Here is a 19,048-nt window from a genome sequence, read left to right on the forward strand (position 1 = left end):
ATACACCATGTTCATGGATTAGAAGAATCAATATAGTGAAAATGAGTATACTACCCAAAACAATCTATAGATTAAATGCAATCCCTATCAAGCTACCAATGGTATTTTTCACAGAACTAGAACAAATAATTTCACAATTTGTATGGAAATACAAAAAATCTCGAATAGCCAAAGCAATCTTGAGAAAGAATGAAACTGGAGGAGTCAACGTGCCTGGCTTCAGACTATGCTACAAAGCTACAGTCATCAAGACAGTATGGCACTGTCACAAAGACAGAAATATAGATCAATGGAACAAAATAGAAAGCTCAGAGATAAATCCATGCACCTAAGGACACCTTATCTTTGACAAAGGAGGTAAAAATATGCAATGGAGAAAAGGTAATCTCTTTAACAAGTGGTTCTGGGAAAACTGGTTAACCACCTGTAAAAGAATGAAACTAGAACACTTTCTAATACCATACACAAAAATAAACTCAAAATGGATTAAAGATCCAAATGTAAGACCAGAAACTATAAAACTCCTAGAGGAAAACATAGGCAGAACACTCTCTGACATAAATCACAGCAAGATCCTCTGTGACCAACCCTCCAGAGTAATGGAAATAAAAGCAAAACTAAACAAATGGGACCTAAATAAACTTAAAAGCTTTTGCACAACAAAGGAAACTACAAGTGAGGTGAAAAGACAGCCTTCAGAATGAGAGAAAATAATAACCAATGAAGCAACTGACAAAGAATTAATCTCAAAAATATACAAGCAGCTCATGCTCAATATCAGAATAATAAATGACCCAATCAAAAAACGGGTGAAAAAACTAAACAGACATTTCTCCTAAGAAGAAATACAGATGACAGACAAACACATGAAAAGATGCTCAACTTTACTCATTATCAGAGAAATGCACATCAAAAACACAATGAGGTACCATCTCGCGCCGGTCAGAATGGCTGCTATCAGAAAGTCTACGAACAATAAATGCTGGAGGGGTTGTGGAGGAAAGGGAACCCTCTTAAACTGTAGGTGGGGATGCAAACTGGTACAGTCACTATGGAGAACAGTGAGGAGATTCCTTTAAAAAAAACTGGAAATAGAACTGCTATATGACCCAGCAATCCCACTGCTGGGCATACATACTGAGGAAACCAGAATTGAAAGAGACACCTGTACCCCAATGTTCATTGCAACACTGTTTACAATAGCTAGGACATGGAAGCAACCTAGATGTTCATCAGCAGACGAATGGATAAGAAAGCTGTGGTACATATACACAATGGACTATTACTCAGCTATTAAAAAGAATACATTTGAGTCAGTTCTAATGAGGTGGATGAAATTGGAGCCTATTATACAAAATCAGAAAGAAAAACACTAATACAGTATATTAATGTATATATATGGAATTTAGAAAGATGGTAATGACAACCTTATATGCAAGACCAGTCCCATCACTTCATGGCAAATAGATGGGGAAACAGTGGACACAGTCACTGACTTTATTTTTTGGGGCTCCAAAATCACTGCAGATGGTGATTGTAGCCATGAAATTAAAAGACACTTGCTCCTTGGAAGGAAAGTTATGACCAACCTAGACAGCATATTAAAAAGCAGAGACATTAGTTTGCCAACAAAGGTCCATCTAGTCAAGGCTATGGTTTTTCCAGTGGTCATGTACGGATGTGAGAGTTGGACTACAAAGAAGGCTGAGTGCCGAAGAATTGATGCTTTTGAAGTGTGGTGTTGGAGAAGACTCTTGAGAGTCCCTTGGACTGCAAGGAGATCCAACCAGTACATCCTAAAAGAGATCAGTCCTGGGTGTTCATTGGAAGGACTGATGTTGAAGCTGAAACTCCAGTACTTTGGCCACCTGATGTGAAGAGCTGACTCATTTGATAAGACCCTGATGCTGGGAAAGATTGAGGGCAGGAGGATAAGGGGACAACAGAGGATGAGATGGCTGGATGGTGTCACAGACTTCATGGAAATGGGTTTGGGTGGACTCTGGGAGTTGGTGATGGGCAGGGAGGCCTGGCATGCTGTGGTTCATGGGGTCACAAAGAGTCAGACACGACTGAGCAACTGAACTGAATTGAACTGAACTGATATGCAAGACAGCAAAAAAGACACAGATATAAAGAACAGACTTTTGGATTCTGTGAGAGAAGGTAAGAGTGGGATGATTTGAGAGAATAGCATTGAAACATTATATTACCATATGTGAAATAGATGACCAGACTAAGTTCGACGCATGAAACAGGGCACTCAAAGACGGTGTACTGAGACAACCCAGAGGGATGGAATGGGGAGGGAGACAGGAGTGGGGTTCGGGATGGGGGACACATGTACACCCATGGCTGATTCATGTCAATGTATGGCAAAACCCACCACAATATTGTAATTTGCAGCTCCAATTATAATAAATTAATAATAAATAATGTTTATATTAATAATGTTATAATATAATTAATATATTTATAATAAATTAATATTTAAAGGCTTGTTTGACCCATTTTATATTTGAAAAAAAACTAAGAATAAGGCAAAAAATATATTTTTATGATCTGTAAATGATCCAGATTTTAGAGATGGAAATCAAGACACAAAAGCAGAGGGTATCTTCTTCAAACTACACCAAATATGTAATATTATCTATAATTGTAAGCAATTTAAAAGGTAATTTTTTAGTTTATGTAATAAAATATTCTGGAAAACCTATTTTCTAAGGAACCTACATCTTTAAGAAGAAAAATAAAGAAATACATTGTAGAAAAAGAAGACTTTCCTTAAAAAAAGTCCATTAATATTCCAATTTCAAAGCAAAAGAAATTATGAGATTTTTATTGATAATCAGTTAGTTCAGTCACTCAGTTGTGCCCGACTCTTTGCGACCCCATGAATCGCAGCACGCCAGGCCTCCCTATCCATCACCAACTCCCGGAGTTCACCCAAACTCATGTCCACCGAGTCGGTGATACCATCCAGCCATCTCATCCTCTGTCGTCCCCTTCTCCTCCTGCCCCCAATCCCTCCCAGCATCAGAGTCTTTTCCAATGAGTCAACTTTTTGCATGAGGTGGCCAAAGTATTGGAGTTTCAGCTTCAGCACCATTCCTTGCAAAGAACACCCAGGACTGATCTCCTTTAGAATGGGCTGGTTGGATTTCCTTGAAGTCCAAGGGACTCTCATAGGCACATCCTAAATATTAAGATTTGTGTATGTATAAATGCCAGTTTAAAAGCAAATATTACTTTGGAAAATATTATCCCCAAAACATATTTTAAAAGTTTGATGTATTTAAGACTACACTATTTTTTTTTGCTTTCAAATTATTATGCTGGAGAAGACTCTTGAGACTCCCTTGGACAGCAAGATCAAACCAGTCAATCCTAAAGGATATCAACCTTGAATATTTATTGAAGGACTGATGCTGAAGCTCCAATACTTTGGCCACCTGATGTAAAAAGACAATTCACTGGAAAAGACACTGATGCTGAGAAAGATTGAAGACAAAAGGAGGAGGGGGCGGCAGAGGATGAGATGGTTAGATAGTATCACCAACTCAATGGATATGAATTTGAGCAAATTCCAGGACATACTGGAGTATAGAGGAGTCTGGCATTTTGCAGTCCATGGGGTCGCAAAGAGTTGAACACGACTTAGTGACTGAACAACAACAACACTACTACTTTTTTAGGAAGACATTTTTTTGTTTGAGCAATTTTAGGTTTACAACAAAATTGAGCGGAAATTACAAAGACTTCCCATCTCCTCCCCTGTTCCCACACATGCATAGGTTTTGGTTTTATTGGTTTTTCTCTATTGATTTTGTTTCAATTTCATTGATTTCTGCTGTAATTCTTATTATTTCTTTTCTTCCCCTTTTTGACTTTTGATTGTTCTTCTTTTTCTAGCTTCCCAAGGTGGAAACTTATTTTACTATAAAGTGAAAGTGAAAGTGAAGTCGCTCAGTCGTGTCCGACCCTCAGTGACCCCCACGGACTGCAGCCTTCCAGGCTCCTCTGTGCATGGGATTCTCCAGGCAAGAGCACTGGAGTGGGGTGCCATTGCCAACCCCATACATTTGGATAAGGTTTGTTTTCATTTTATTTACTCCAAAATATATTTTAATTTCTGGTGAGACTTCTTCTTTGACCCATGTGTTATTTGGAAATGTGCTGCATAATCTCCATGTAATTGGGAATTTTTCTATTACCTGTCTGTTATTGATTTCTAACTTAATTCCCTTATGAGAAAAGACTTTATATTGTTTTTATTCTTTTAAATTTGTTGAAGTGTGTGTTATGCCCCAGAATATGGCTTATCTTGGTAAATGTTTCTTGTGAGCTTGAGAGAATGTGTATTCTGCTGTGGTCAGATGAAGTAGACCTTAGAAGTCAATGATATTCAATTAATTGATTAGTGTCATTGAATTCAACTCTGTCTTTACTGATTTTCTATCTGCTGGAACTGTCCATTTCTGAGAGATTGGTGTTGAAGTTTCCAACTATGATAGTAGCTTCATCTATTTCTTTCTGTGGTTCTATCAGTTTTTGCCTTATGTGGCTCTGTCATTAGGCACATAACACACTAATTCTCCTGAGAGAATTGACTCCTTTATTATTATGTAATAATCCCTTTCTTGAAAAATTTTCCTTACTTTGAAGTCTGTTCTGTCTGAAGTGAATGTTAGTGCTGCTTTCTTTTGATTAGTGTTCAGATCAGATCAGTCACTCAGTCGTGTCTGACTCTTTGCGACCCCATGAATCACAGCACGCCAGGCCTCCCTGTCCATCCCAACTCCCAGAGTTCACTGAGACTCATGTCCATCGAGTCAGTGATGCCATCCAGCCATCTCATCCTCTGTCGTCCCCTTCTCCTCCTGCCCCCAATCCCTCCCAGCATCAGAGTCTTTTCCAATGAGTCAACTCTTCTCGTGAGATGGCCAAAGTACTGGATTTCAGCTTCAGCACCATTTCTTCCAAAGAAATCCCAGGGCTGATCTCCTTCACAATGGACTGGTTGGATCTCCTTGAAGTCCAACGGACTCTCAAGAGTCTTCTCCAACACCACAGTTCAAAAGCATCAATTGTTCGGCGCTCAGCCTTCTTCACAGTCCAACTCTCACATCCATACCTGACCACAGGAAAAACCATAGCCTTGACTAGACCAACCTTTGTTGGCAAAGTAATGTCTCTGCTTTTGAATATGCTATCTAGGTTGGTCATAACTTTCCTTCCAAAGAGTGTCTTTTAATTTCATGGCTGCAGTCACCATCTGCAGTGATTTTGGAGCCCAGAAAAATAAAGTCTGACACGGTTTCCACTGTTTCCCCATCTATTTCCCATGAAGTGGTGGGACCGGATGCCATGATCTTCGTTTTCTGAATGTTGACCTTTAAGTCAACTTTTTCACTTTCCATTTTCACTTTCATCAAGAGGCTTTTTAGTTCCTCTTCACTTTCTGCCATAAGGATGGTGTCATCTGCATATCTGAGTTTATTGATATTTTTCCCGGCAATCTTGATTCCAGCTTGTGCTTCTTCCAGCCCAGCGTTTCTCATGATGTACTCTGCATATAAGTTAAATAAACAGGGTGACAATATACAGCCTTAACATACTCCTTTTCCTATTTGGAACCAGTCTGTTGTTCCATGTCCAGTTCTAACTGTTGCTTCCTGACCTGCATACAGATTTCTCAAGAGGCAGATCAGGTGGTCTGGTATGCCCATCTCTTTCAGAATTTTCCACAGTCTATTGTGATCCACACAGTCAAAGGCTTTGGCATAGTCAGTAAAGCAGAAATAGATGTTTTTCTGGAACTCTCTTGCTTTTTCCATGATCCAGTGGATGTTGGCAATTTGATCTCTGGTTCCTCTGCCTTTTTGAAAACCAGCTTGAACATCAGGAAGTTCACGGTTCACATATTGCTGAAGCCTGGCTTGGAGAATTTTGACCATTACTTTACTAGCATGCGAGATGAGTGCAACTGTGTGGTAGTTTGAGCATTCTTTGGCATTGCCTTTCTTTGGGATTGGAATGAAAACTGACCTTTTCCAGTCCTGTGGCCACTGTGGAGTTTTCCAAATTTGCTGGCATATTGAGTGCAGCACTTTCACAGCATCATCTTTCAGGATTTGGAATAGCTCAACTGGAATTCTATCACCTCCACTAGCTTTGTTCGTAGTGATGCTTTCTAAGGCCCACCTGACTTCACATTCCAGGATGTCTGGCTCTAGGTCAGTGATCACACCATCGTGATTATCTGGGTCATGAAGATCTTTTTTGTACAGTTCTTCTGTGTATTCTTGCCATCTCGTCTTAATATCTTCTACTTCTGTTAGATCCATACCATTTCTGTCCTTTATCGAGCCCATCTTTGCATGAAATGTTCCTTTGGTAGCTATGATTTTCTTGAAGAGATCTCTAGTCTTTCCCATTCTGTTGTTTTCCTCTATTTCTTTGCATTGATCACTGAAGTTTTTCTTATCTCTTCTTGCTATTCTTTGGAACTCTGCATTCAGATGTTTATATCTTTCCCTTTCTCCTTTGCTTTTCACTTTTCTTCTTTTCACAGCTATTTGTAAAGCCTCCCTTGGATGGAGAAAAATATACCATGATTAGTGTTAGCATGGTATATTTTTCTCCATCCATTTTCTTTTAACCTATATGTAACGTTTATAACTTTTTATAAGGACACAAAAGCTGCACGGTCTTAAAAAAAAACCATTAGAAACAATGAGAATTGCAATGTAATTTTAATAGCATAACTTTTAATCACAGAGTGTATAACAACCAATGCTTTATTAGCATAATTTGCTGCAATGCCTGTTAAATACCATAGACAAAGTTTATAAACACGTGCATACCCTTAAAACTATTAAATTACATTAGGTACTCTGTAATTTTCCTGCTACATGGAGTCTTTTGTACATGCCTTCATTATTTATACAGTGTTGTGACTCTCCAAAATATCAGGCACATTCATGTTCAAATATTACGTGCAAAATGCATTCTAAACTCCAATAAGTAATACTTCCCAAATTATCTGAGCGTTGTTCACTGTATAAATTCCAATACAAAGGTAAATATAAATGTACATAAAATATTTTCATATTTAGGAATATTACAATCAACTACATAGTTATATCAGAGAAGGCAATGGCACCCCACTCCAGTACTCTTGCCTGGAAAATACAATGGACAGAGGAGTCTGGTGGGCTGCAGTCCATGGGGTCGCTAAGAGTCGGACACGACTGAGCGACTTCACTTTCACTTTTCACTTTCATGCATTGGAGAAGGACATGGCAACCCACTCCAGTGTTCTTGCCTGGAGAATCCCAGGGACGGGGGAGCCTGGTGGGCTGCCGTCTATGGGGTCGCACAGAGTCGGACATGACTGAAGCGACTTAGCAGCAGCACATAGTTATATATTCTTCTTAATAAAAAATAATCAGGTATAAATTGAAATAAATTATTTGTATGATAATCTGGTTTTAGAGTTATAAGCATTATAAGTTTCTATGGGATTGACAGAGGAAGATAAAACGCATTGTTAAACAAGATATGCTCAGGCCTTTCTTTAAGGAATTTAAAGATTAATGAGGAACTCAGAAAAGCAAACACCCAATGAAAGTCTTTAAAAGTGCTATAGTTAGGGTTCTGAAAGAACTCATAAGAGGGACACTTTGATGTCTGATGAATTAATACCTACATCAAGTTTAAGTCCTTTAAAATTTTAACCTTTTTCAAAAAACATTTATTTATTTGGCTCTGCCAGGTCTTTAGTTGCAGCATGCAGGATCTAGCTCCCTGACTGGGGATTGAATCTAGTAGCCTGCAGGTGGGAGCATGGAGTCTTAGCCACAGGACCACCAGGGAAGTCCGCTTACATCAACTTTAATCTCTATATTCAGTAGATTACTCACTTCTAAACATAACACTATTTGATGAAAAATTATAGTCTGAGGTAACCTGAAGATTTCACATATTATTTTTCACAAGTGTATGGTTTAAATTATTATTCCCAGAGAGTAAGCAAAGACACAGAAAAGAAAAAAATAGGAAAATTAAAACAATGCATTAAGCTACCTGTTTCTCTGTAGGGATTTGATCCAATTAAAAGTCTTAGCATTTATCAGTTATTATAGTTAGCCAGACAATACAATGAAAACACTCCCTATCTAGTTAATCCTCTCAGACCTATAAAGTACTATTTAACCTTATTTGTAGCTCAAACAGTAAAGAATCTGCCTGCAGTGCAGGAGACCTGTGTTGGGAAAATCCCCTGGAGAAGGGAATGGCAATCCACTCCAGTATTCTTGCCTGGAGAATCCCATGGAAAGAGGAGCCTGGCAGACTACAGTTCATGGCAGACTACATTGCAAAGAGTCACACAGGACTGAGCAACTAACACTACTAACCTTATTAAAGTACCAGTAATATACTCACTTTTGGATGTTTGCCCCAAGTCATAAAACCAGAAGTTAAGCTTTTAGCAACTGTGAATAGACCTTATCTTAAGTATAAGGAAAAACCATAAAGCCTAGGGGGAGAGTGAGACTGGAGGATTTGGTGGAGAGTTGGAACGGCAGTAAAATCAGTTATTCATTCTTTAAGCTATTTGTTACCGAAGATCACTGAAGAGACTGCCTGTGTAAAACATTACTCTGCACATGTAAGACTCTCAGAAATCTCTGTAGCATCGGTAAATTTATATAGAGTGGAGAGCCCCTGCTATGTATATCTGAGGGTATCCCAACATATGAAATCAAATCACATAATTCCATATTTAATTATTTAATGTCAAGATAACTATTATATATTATCACAAAAAACACTAATGCACTTGCTGTTATATTTGTAAGTTGAACTTCTAACTTTAAACAGGGCTTGCACCTTGCTTTCATGATGGTATCAAATTCCACAAATAAATATTCTTTTACTTTGAAATTTCCCTCTTCAATTAATGGCTTCCTGTTATAAAAGTTTATCTATATCTTACCTTAACTTCATTACATTAGATTGAGTCAAATGTCTGTGAAATTAAATTGCTTTCTCTGCTGAAATCAACTGACTACATAAAAATCTCTTGCCACAGTGGAATAAAGAACATAATTACATGTCTGAAGGAGACTCTTAAACAATTCAATTTTTTTTTTTAAATACATGAATCAGCCACGGGTGTGCATGTGTCCCCAGTCCTGAATTCCCCTTCCACCTCCCTCCCCATCCTATCCCTCAGGGTCCATTTGTTAAAAGTATTGATAGAATCTAAACTTATTTAATAATAACAGGCTTATTTCCTAAAATTAATTTTAACAAATTCTTGTAATGCCCTTTCTGTCAACAGTAAAAAAATCTCATTCTTGGACTAACTTAGCAGGAAGACATGTTCTCATTTTTTTTTTTTTTTATGTTCTCATTTTTTAAGATGCTTTACTGAAGGGTACTTTTAGAAAAAATGCAGAATACGTAACAAAATTAACTACTGACATTTTCTACAAATCGAGGGGAACCAACTTCTTAGACTACAACTTTGCTTACATTTAGCACCATTTGCATACATTTAAAAAATTGACATGTTATAGTTTTTAAAAATAGTTTTTTCTCTAGCATCTATTTCTTCATTTCTTCCTAGAGCACAAAGTAACGTATGCCTGCCCCCCAAAAAGATCACAAATATATGCATGTGCATAAAAAAGAGGTTTGACTATAGGACATTTTCTCTTTAAAAAGATCTCTCAAAGGTAGAGAACATCCTGAATCTTGTTAAGAAATTGAAGTAAACATAAGACAGAGTCACCAGCACATTTTTAAAAAGACCCAATACGGGTGTGATTGTTCCCAGGCCTATGATTAAACTCAGTCTAACAAAGATAAAAGGTAGATCCTGGAGAAGGATGGCAAAGGAATTCAGAAGCGGGTTCCGGGGAGTGAATATCATTCGAAGAAGAGAAATGTAACTGAAGATGTAGACCGCGTACACCCAACCTGACTTGTACACCCTGGGGTGTCCGGCCACCCGCACCATTTCTATGGTGTCAGCCCACAGCGGAAAGCTCCCGAGGAAGATCTCTGCACGCACGTCCTGCTGGGACAGCGTTCTCAGGATTCCCCACTCAAAGGTGGGATCCTGGGGTCCCTCCAGCTCAGGAGAGGAGTTCCCTGTGGCGCCTCCTAGTGGCCGCGACAAGTGGGTCCTGTTGGCTGGCTGTGGGCGAGTCGGGTTTTCTTCATTTTGCTTCGCTTCACATGTCACAGTTCTTATTTGTTGCAAATTGGTCGTATGGATGTGCCTGTCTTCATTACCTGCAACAAATTGATTTATTTAAATTTTAAATTTTTATTAAAATGTAACTTTTCATTCAATTTTATTTAAACTTACAGGGATTTCCCTGGTGATCCAGTGGCTAAGATTCCATGCTCTGAATGCAGGGGCTTGGGTTTGATCCCTGGTCAGGGAACTAGATCTACAGGCTGCAACCAAAAGGTCAGGCTCAGCTGCAAGGAAGACGGAAGGGCCCACAGGCTGCAACCCAATAAATAAGTGACTGTGTGTGTTACTGGCTCAATTGTGTCTGACTCTTTGTGACCCCAGGGGGTGTAGCCCACCAGGCTCCTCCATCCATGGGATTTTCCAGGCATGAATACTGGAGTGGGTTGCCATTTCCTTCTCCAATAAACAAATAAAAGAATAAATATTATAAAATAAATAAATAAATATTACCTTATTTATATTTGGTGCAGTCAAATAAATTTAGAAATAAATTTAAATTTTAAATGCTTTATTTAAATTTTTAAATTTTAAATAAAATTTAACTTTTAAATGCTTTATTTAAATTTTTAAATTTTAAATAAAATTTAACTTTTCCTTCAATTTGTTTAAAATTTAAACATTTTAAATTTCAAAATTTATTTAAACATAAAATTCTTAAATTTTTATTTAAAGTGAAATTTTTATTTAAACTTGAAAATGAAATACGAGTGATCTCTTATTTGAGGTCTGTGTCACACATAGAACTTCAAGATAGCAATGGATAGCACAGTGCCAAAAAATGTAGAAGCAGAGAATGCTCTTTATGTCTTTGCATTTCCTGAGGTATGGATCCTAAGTCATTCTTACCGTTTCAAAATAATACCCATTACTGATTACTGAGCTAAGTAAACACTTTCACACATAGACTCATTTAATCCTCAGGAAAAAGTTGAGAAATAGGGATTACTATCCCAGTGGATAAATATGGAAACTGGAGTCTAAGAGAGAAAAAGACACCTGAATTCAAATACACAGTTAGGAATGAGCAGAGCTGGAATTCATACCCAGACTTGTCTGACCCCAATTGACAATCTCTTAACTTTATCACTTTCTAGAGGCAATACATCAAGTGCTAATTATAAGCCATACACATATCATAAAATCAAATGACTCAAAAGTTCAATGGTTCAGTCTCATCACTTTATAAGAAGCCTACAGGAATGACTACAACCCAGATCTCCAGGTTTAGAGTTTGGTGCTAAGAGGGTCTTTTTTTGAGCATGAGAGAATTTTAGTGAAGGGTAACTGTTGGGGGCCAGCGTGAGGCACTCCGCCCATGGCAAAGGTCATGAGGAAGGAGGCTCGACATACGCAAAGGCGGGATCGAGCCTCAGGAGACCCCCTGGAAATTCTCGAGCATCTACCCCCATAACCAGAGCCTGCCTACTTTACTACTTTGTGCTCTCACCTACACCTCTGACTTTACAGGGGGCTGTCCCCCACCACCTCTTTCAGAGAAGGAGTTAACTTAGAGCTCCAGTTAATAATAATTCCTGGGCGTGACAAGAGTGTTTTAACCTACAAACTCCTCTGAAGGTTCTCTAGCCTGCCTGACAGGCTTGTCCGGCCACATGTGATTGCTCACAGCCTCCCAACCGTGAGAGGCACGAAATGCTTTAAACCTTCTAAAAACAGGTTCTTTAGAGAAGTTAGAAAACTATTAGTATAAGTATAGTGGGCTGATTAGAAATTGTATTAGTGAAGGGTTTTTCATTTGTTGAGCCAATGTTTACTGCTAAGTCTCCACATCCCCTGCCCTTACACACATTAATGAATATATAGAAGAAATAAGTATTAACCTTTGATATAAATCACGTTAGACCTCAGGCCAAGTAAATTCTTTCCTTAACTAAAACCCACTACAACCTCACCCTATAGGAATGTAACTTTATTTGGGTGGTGTCTGTTTTAAGAATAATCACCCCTGGAGAAATAAGTGTTGACTGACTGCTGTCACAAGGAGAGGGTCATAAATTGTCAGCAGGCCCCCTGGCCAGAAGATGATGTAACACCCCTAAGACCTCTGTATACATTTGTATGAAGCACCTGAATTTAATAAAAGTCAAGACTGCTGTCCCCACATGACTTTTGTATAACACCTCAGTGTATAAAAACAGACCCTGGAAAATAAAGAATTGAGATCAGTTTCTTGAAAGACTGGTCTCCCCATGTCTCTCTCTCTCTCAAACTCTGGCTCAGTCTCCATCTGGAGCGTGGAACCCGCCATGCTTACTAATTATGCCTGGGCTTCTAAGATCTGACCGGGGAGGCCTCAGTGTCTCCTCTCCTTCGGAAGAACGGAAGGACACCTGCGGCCTACGTAAGTGGTGCAAACTTCTTGTCTTGAAGTTTTATTGGTCTCCCGCGTAAACCAAGCTACTCAGCCTCTTTTCTCCACTGAATTTTCCTCCTGAGCTATCCTCATTCTATTACTCTTTATATCTCTAATTAATATTTAGATAAGTCGCCGATGCCGTCCCCGCTTTGAATACCCTGGATCAGCCGGGGCTGGACCCCGGCAGGTAACATTCTGAACTCAAGATTTTTAAGCTGTTCTTTCCCCCAAAATTTTTGAACTAGTCAGTATGATTGTTTAGACAAGTATCTCATTTGTGACCATGAAGCTGTGGCTGATCAACAGGTCAGTCATCTGAATGAATAGGGTGTTCCTGTCAGCATCACAAAAGTGTGTGTGTGTGTGTGAGAGAGAGAGAGAGAGAGAGAGAGAGAAAGTGAATATGTGTGTCTCTCCATACACACATGGGTATTAAGGTTGTGATTATGAAGGAATCTCAGATCTCAGAACTTACTGCTGATGATAGGACTTATCTATGAAAGAAACAGAACATTATTTTCCAAACATTTAACCACTTAGGCACCATTTTCACTGCTAAGAATTTCTCAGCTCTTGACACAGTTTACTCAGCCAACAACATGCTGAGCTGTCACATTCCTTGATAAGATAAAATTTAAAGAGAGTCATTAGACGGAATAACTCTAAAGGTTAAAGACACAAAGGCAATAAAATTTGTTGAAATGTACTGAGCAGAAGTGAAAACATTTTAAAACAAATAAGTTATTATGATTAATGACTAACAAAGGGCTTGATGACTATAAGTAGGAGTTGTTTAAAGAACATACTTCAGTTTTCTTTCTATACAATTATTTTAAAATTGTAAGTGTGAATTGAGTACATTTATTAATTTAAAAAATAAATTTTTGAGATATTACTTCCTTCTGGTATGAATTATTCATAAGTATTAGGACTCATGACCCTTAGAAACTTCCTTATCAAACTTAAGATGTATTTAAGATGTCACAGTAGCATGAGTAAGAATCGTTTTTTTTATTAGAATATAGTTGACTTATAATGTTATGTTAGTTTCACGTGCATAGCAAAGTGATTCATATATATATACATATATGGTGATTGAGCTACCCTGCATCCAAGGTCAGGGGCGACAGCCGAGAGGAGCTACCCTACATGCAAGGTAAGGAGCAGCGGCTGTGCTTTGCTGGAGCAACTGTGAAGAGATACCCCACATTCAAGGTAAGAGAAACTCAAGTAACACAGTAGGCACTGAAAGAGGGCAGACAGACTGAAACCACAATCACAGACAACTAGCCAATCTGATCACACGGACCACAGCTTGTCTAACTCAATGAAACTAAGCCATGTCGTGTGAGGCCACACAAGACGGACGGGTCATGGTGGAGAGGTCTGACAGAATGTGGTCCACTAGAGAAGGGAATAGTAAACCACTTCAGTATTCTTGCCTTGAGAACACCATGAACACTATGAAAAGGCAAAAAGATAGGACACTGAAAGATGAACTCCCCAGGTTGGTAGGTGCCCAATATGCTCCTGGAGATCTGTGGAGAAATGACTCGAGAAAGAATGAAGGGATGGAGCCAAAGCAAAAACAACACCCAGTTGTGGATGTGACTGGTGATAGAAGCAAGGTCCAATGCTGTAAAGAGCAATATTGCATAGGAATCTGAAATTTTAGGTCCATGAATCAAGGCATATTGGAAGTGGTCAAACAGGAGATGGCAAGAGTGAACCTCGACATTCCAGGAATCAGCAAACTAAGATGGACTGGAATGGGTGAATTTAACTCAGATGACCATTTTATCTACTACTGTGGGCAAGAATCCCTCAGAAGAAATGGAGTAGCCATCATAGTCAACAAAAGAGTCCAAAATGCAGTACTTGGATGCAATCTGAAAAATGATAGAAGGATCTCTGTTTGTTTCCAAGGCAAACCATTCAATATCACGGTAATCCAAGTCTATGCATTGACCAGTAAGGTGAAGAAGCTGAAGTTGAATGGTTCTATGAAGACCTACAATACCTTTTAGAACTAACACCCAAAAAAGATGTCCTTTTCATTATAGGGGACTGGAATGCAAAAGTAGGAAGTCAAGAAATGCCTGGAGTAACAGGCAAATTTGGCCTTGGAGTACAGAATGAAGCATGGCAAAGGCTAATAGAGTTTTGCCAAGAAAATGCACTGGTCATAGCAAACACCCTCTTCCAACAACACAAGAAAAGTTGCTACACATGGACATCACCAGATGGTCAACACCAAAATCAGATTGATTATATTCTTTGCAGCCAAAGATGGAGAAGCTCTATACAGTCAGCAAAAACAAGACCAGGAGCTGACTGTGGCTCAAATCACAAACTTCTTATTGCCAAATTCAGACTTAAATTGAAGAAAGGGTGGGAACCACTAGACCATTCAGGTATGATATAAATCAAATTCCTTATGATTAAACAGTGGAAGTGAGAAATAGATTTAAGGGACTAGACTGATAGATAGAGTGCCTGATGAACTATGGACTGAGGTTCATGACATTGTACAGGAGACAGAGATCAAGACCATCAAGAAAAAGAAATGCAAAAAGGCAAAATGGCTGTCTGGGGAGGCCTTACAAATAGCTGTGAAAAGAAGAGAAGTAAAAAACAAAGGAGAAAAGGAAAGATATACCCATTTGAATGCAGAATTCCAAAGAATAGCAAGGAGAGATAAGAAAGCCTTCCTCTGCAATCAATGCAAAGAAATAGAGGAAAACAATAGAATGGGAAAGACTAGAGATCTCTTCAAGAAAATTAGAGATACCAAGGGAACATTTCATGCAAAGATGGGCTCAAGAAAGGACAGAAATGGTATGGACCTAACAGAAGCAGAAGATATTAAGAAGAGGTGGCAACAATACACAGAACTGTACAAAAAAGATCTTCATGACCCAGATAATCACGATGGTGTGATCACTCACCTACAGCCAGACATCCTGGAATGTGAAGTCAAGTGGGCCTTAGGAAGCATCACTACAAAGCTAGTGGAGGTGATGGAATTCCAGTTGAGCTGTTTCAAATCCTAAAAGATGATGCTGTGAAAGTGCTGCACTCAGTATGTCAGCAAATTTGGAAAACTCCGCAGTGGGCACAGGACTGGAAAATTTTCATTCCAATCTCAAAGAAAGGTAATGCCAAAGAATGCTCAAACTACCACACAATTGCACTCATCTCACACGCTAGTAAAGTAATGCTCAAAATTCTTTAAGTCAGGCTTCAGCAATACGTGAACCATGAACTTCCAGATGTTCAAGCTGGTTTTAGAGGCAGAGGAACCAGAGATCAAATTGCCAACATCGGCTGGATCATCGAAAAAGCAAGAGAGTTCCAGAAAAACATCTTCTTCTGCTTTATTGACTATGCCAAAGCCTTTGACTGTGTGGATCACAATAAACTGTGGAAAATTTTGAAAGAGATGGGGATACCAGACCACCTGATCTGCCTCTTGAGAAACCTGTATTCATGTCAGGAAGCAACAGTTAGAACTGGACATGGAACAACAGACTGGTTCCAAATTGGGAAGGGAGTACGTCAAGGCTGTATATTGTTACCCTGCTTATTTAGCTTATATGCAGAGTACCTCATGAGAAACGCTGGGCTGGAAGAAGCACAAGCTGGAATCAAGATTGCTGGGAGAAATATCAACAACCTCAGATATGCAGATGATACCACTCTTATGGCAGAAAGTGAAGAAGAACTAAAGAGCCTCTTGATGAAAGTGAAAGAGGAGAGTGAAAAGTTGGCTTAAAGCTCAACATTCAGAAAACTAAGATCATGTCATCCAGTCCCATCATTTCATGGCAAATAGATGGGGAAACAGTGGAAACAGTGGCTAACTTTAATTTTTGGGGCTCCAAAATCACTGCAGATGGTGATTGCAGCCATGAAATTAAAAGACACTTACTCCTTGGAAGGAAAGTTATGACCAACCTAGACAGCATATTAAAAAGCAGAGACATCACTTTGTTACCAAAGTCCATCTAGTCAAGGCTATAGTTTTTCCAGTAATTATGTATGGATGTAAGAGTTGGACTATAAAGAAAGCTGAGCACAGAAGAATTGATGCTTTTGAACTGTGGTGTTGGAGAAGACTCTTGAGAGTCCCTTGGACCGCAAGGAGATCCAACCAGTCCATTTTAAAGCAGATCAGTCCTGGGTGTTCATTGGAAGGACTGATGTTGAAGCTGAACCTCCAGTCCTTTGGCCACCTGATATGAAGAGCTGACTCATCTGAAAAGACCCTGATGCTGGGAAAGATTGAGGGCAGGAGGAGCGGGGGATAACAAAGGATGGGATGGTTGGATGGCATCACTGACTCAATGGATGTGAGTTTGGGTAAACTCCGGGAGTTGGTGATGGACAGGGAGGCCTGGCATGCTGCAGTCCATGGGTTCGCAAAGAGTCAGACACGACTGAGCCACTGAACTGAACTGAACTTATGGTGATTGACTGAGTCCTCATTCGTGTCCGACTCTTGTGACCCCATGGACTATGGTCTGCCAGGCTCCTCTTTTTCAGATTCTTTGCCATATAAGTTATTACAAAATATTGAATAGAGTTCCCTGTGCTATTACAGTAGGTCCTTTTTAGTTATCTATTTTATATATAGTAGTATGCACATGTAAATCTCAATTTCCTAATTTATCCCTTCCTGCCATGTTTCCCCTTTGGTAACCATAAGTCTGATTTCGAAATCTGTGAGTCTGTTTCTGTTCTGTAATAAGTTCATCTCTGTCGTTTACAAAATAATTTCATTTAGTTATTTTTGGCCGTGCTGGGTCTTCGTTGCCGCACAGGCTTTCCTCTAGTTGCGGCAGGCAGGGGCTACTCTCTAGTTGTGGTGAGTGGGCTTCTCACTGCAGTGGCTTCTCTTGTTGCAGAGCACAGGCTCTAGGGTTTGCAGGCTTCAGTAGTGGGCTCAACAGTTGCAGCTCCTGGACTCTAGAGCACAGGCTCGATAGTTGTGATGCATGGGCTTAGTTGCTCCGTGGCATGTAGAATCTTTACAGATGAAGGATTGATCCCATGTCTCCTGAATTAGCAGGCAGATTCTTTACCACTGAGCCACCAAGGAAGCCCTGCGTCATTTTTTAAAATTAGATTTCACATATAAGTGAGACCATATGACAATAGAATACTACTCAGCCATAAAAATAAGTTAAAAAAAAATGAAATAACGCCATTTGCAGCAACATGAATGGACCTAGAAATTATCATATTTAATGAAGTCAGAGTAAGGAATCATTTTGATAAATTACACTCAAGAGAGAAAAATACACTTATTTTTTAAACTTCTCTTGTTTGCAAGATATTATTTTAATAATCATAAAATCATCTTTTAAAACTCAGATGCTTACTTACATCAATTGTATCTCTTATTTTACCAAAAAATAAACCAATGTAGAAAATAGAGTGTGTTGTGTCTTAGAGTACACTCCTTCACCTCTCTTAGTAGATAAAAGTGTTCAAGTGAAAACCCAAATTCCTTTGTTAATATAAAGAACACAGCATATAATACAGGCTCTTGAGGATGACTGCAAATTCAGCATTATTTCAAGGCCAGGAAGTGCCATCTAAGAAGTGACACATTAACAGTTTTTAAACAGTGAGGGTCATAATATCTGAGGATAAGAGCTGTTGGTTTGAACAATAAATTCTTATCTATTTATTTTTAATTGAAGGATAATTGCTTTATAGTATTGCATTGGTTTCTATCAAACATCAGTATGAATCAGCCATAGGTTTACCCATGTCCCTTCACACTTGAACCTCCCTCCCATTTCCCCCTCATCCCACCCCTCTAGGCTGTTACCAAACCCCAGTTTGAGTTCCCCAGAGTCACATAGCAAATTCCCATTGCCTATGTATTTTACATATGGTAATGTATGTTTCCATGTTACTCTCTCCATACCTCCCACCCTCATCTCCCCCTACAACACCCCAGCCATGTCCATAAGTCTTGAGCAATGAATTTTTAGGTAGGGTTCATTTTTAATGAAATGAGAAGAAGGCCTTAATCCATGTGTATTTGGTAAAACCAGGCCTGGAAGCCTCCCATTTCTCCATAGCTCATTAGGGACTAGTTTAGATTTGGGGACTAGCTTAGGGGACTAGTCCTCTTACCAAGTAAGAAACACTTTAACTAAGAGCTGGAAAGCTCTGCTGGCCTCTCAGAGGGGAGGGCAGAGTTGAGGATGCCAAGAAACCATCTGGTCATTAGAACAGACCAGCAAATTTATCCCCTAGTCACGTAAACCTTCATGTATTCGTTACTGTTTCCTTAGGCTCCATGATCACTTTCCCTCCAAATTAGTATTTTTTAAAATTTCCACTCGCAGTTGAAATTCTTTTCATTGTTGCTGTTAATTGTC

General features: G+C 39.1%; 1 protein-coding gene across 2 annotated transcripts in view; it reads right to left on the reverse strand.

Annotated features, from left to right (window-relative positions):
- Positions 1–6,736: 6,736 nt before the first annotated feature.
- The window catches only part of TMEM236 (transmembrane protein 236), a 48,807-nt gene continuing 36,495 nt past the window's right edge, over positions 6,737–19,048 (reverse strand). Inside the window, exon 4 of one of the 2 annotated variants that reach the window (XM_086334163.1) lies at positions 6,737–10,308. In XM_086334163.1, coding sequence (XP_086190289.1) covers positions 9,728–10,308 — 581 coding nt within the window. In that variant the 3' untranslated portion in view covers positions 6,737–9,727. The remainder of the gene's footprint in view (positions 10,309–19,048) is intronic. The other variant, XM_086334164.1, reaches the window with a different exon arrangement.

The sequence above is a fragment of the Bos grunniens genome, chromosome 13 (assembly GCF_055505025.1).
Source record: "Bos grunniens cultivar Pamir isolate PY7600 chromosome 13, Bosgru_T2T1.0, whole genome shotgun sequence".
Lineage (NCBI taxonomy): Eukaryota > Metazoa > Chordata > Mammalia > Artiodactyla > Bovidae > Bos > Bos grunniens.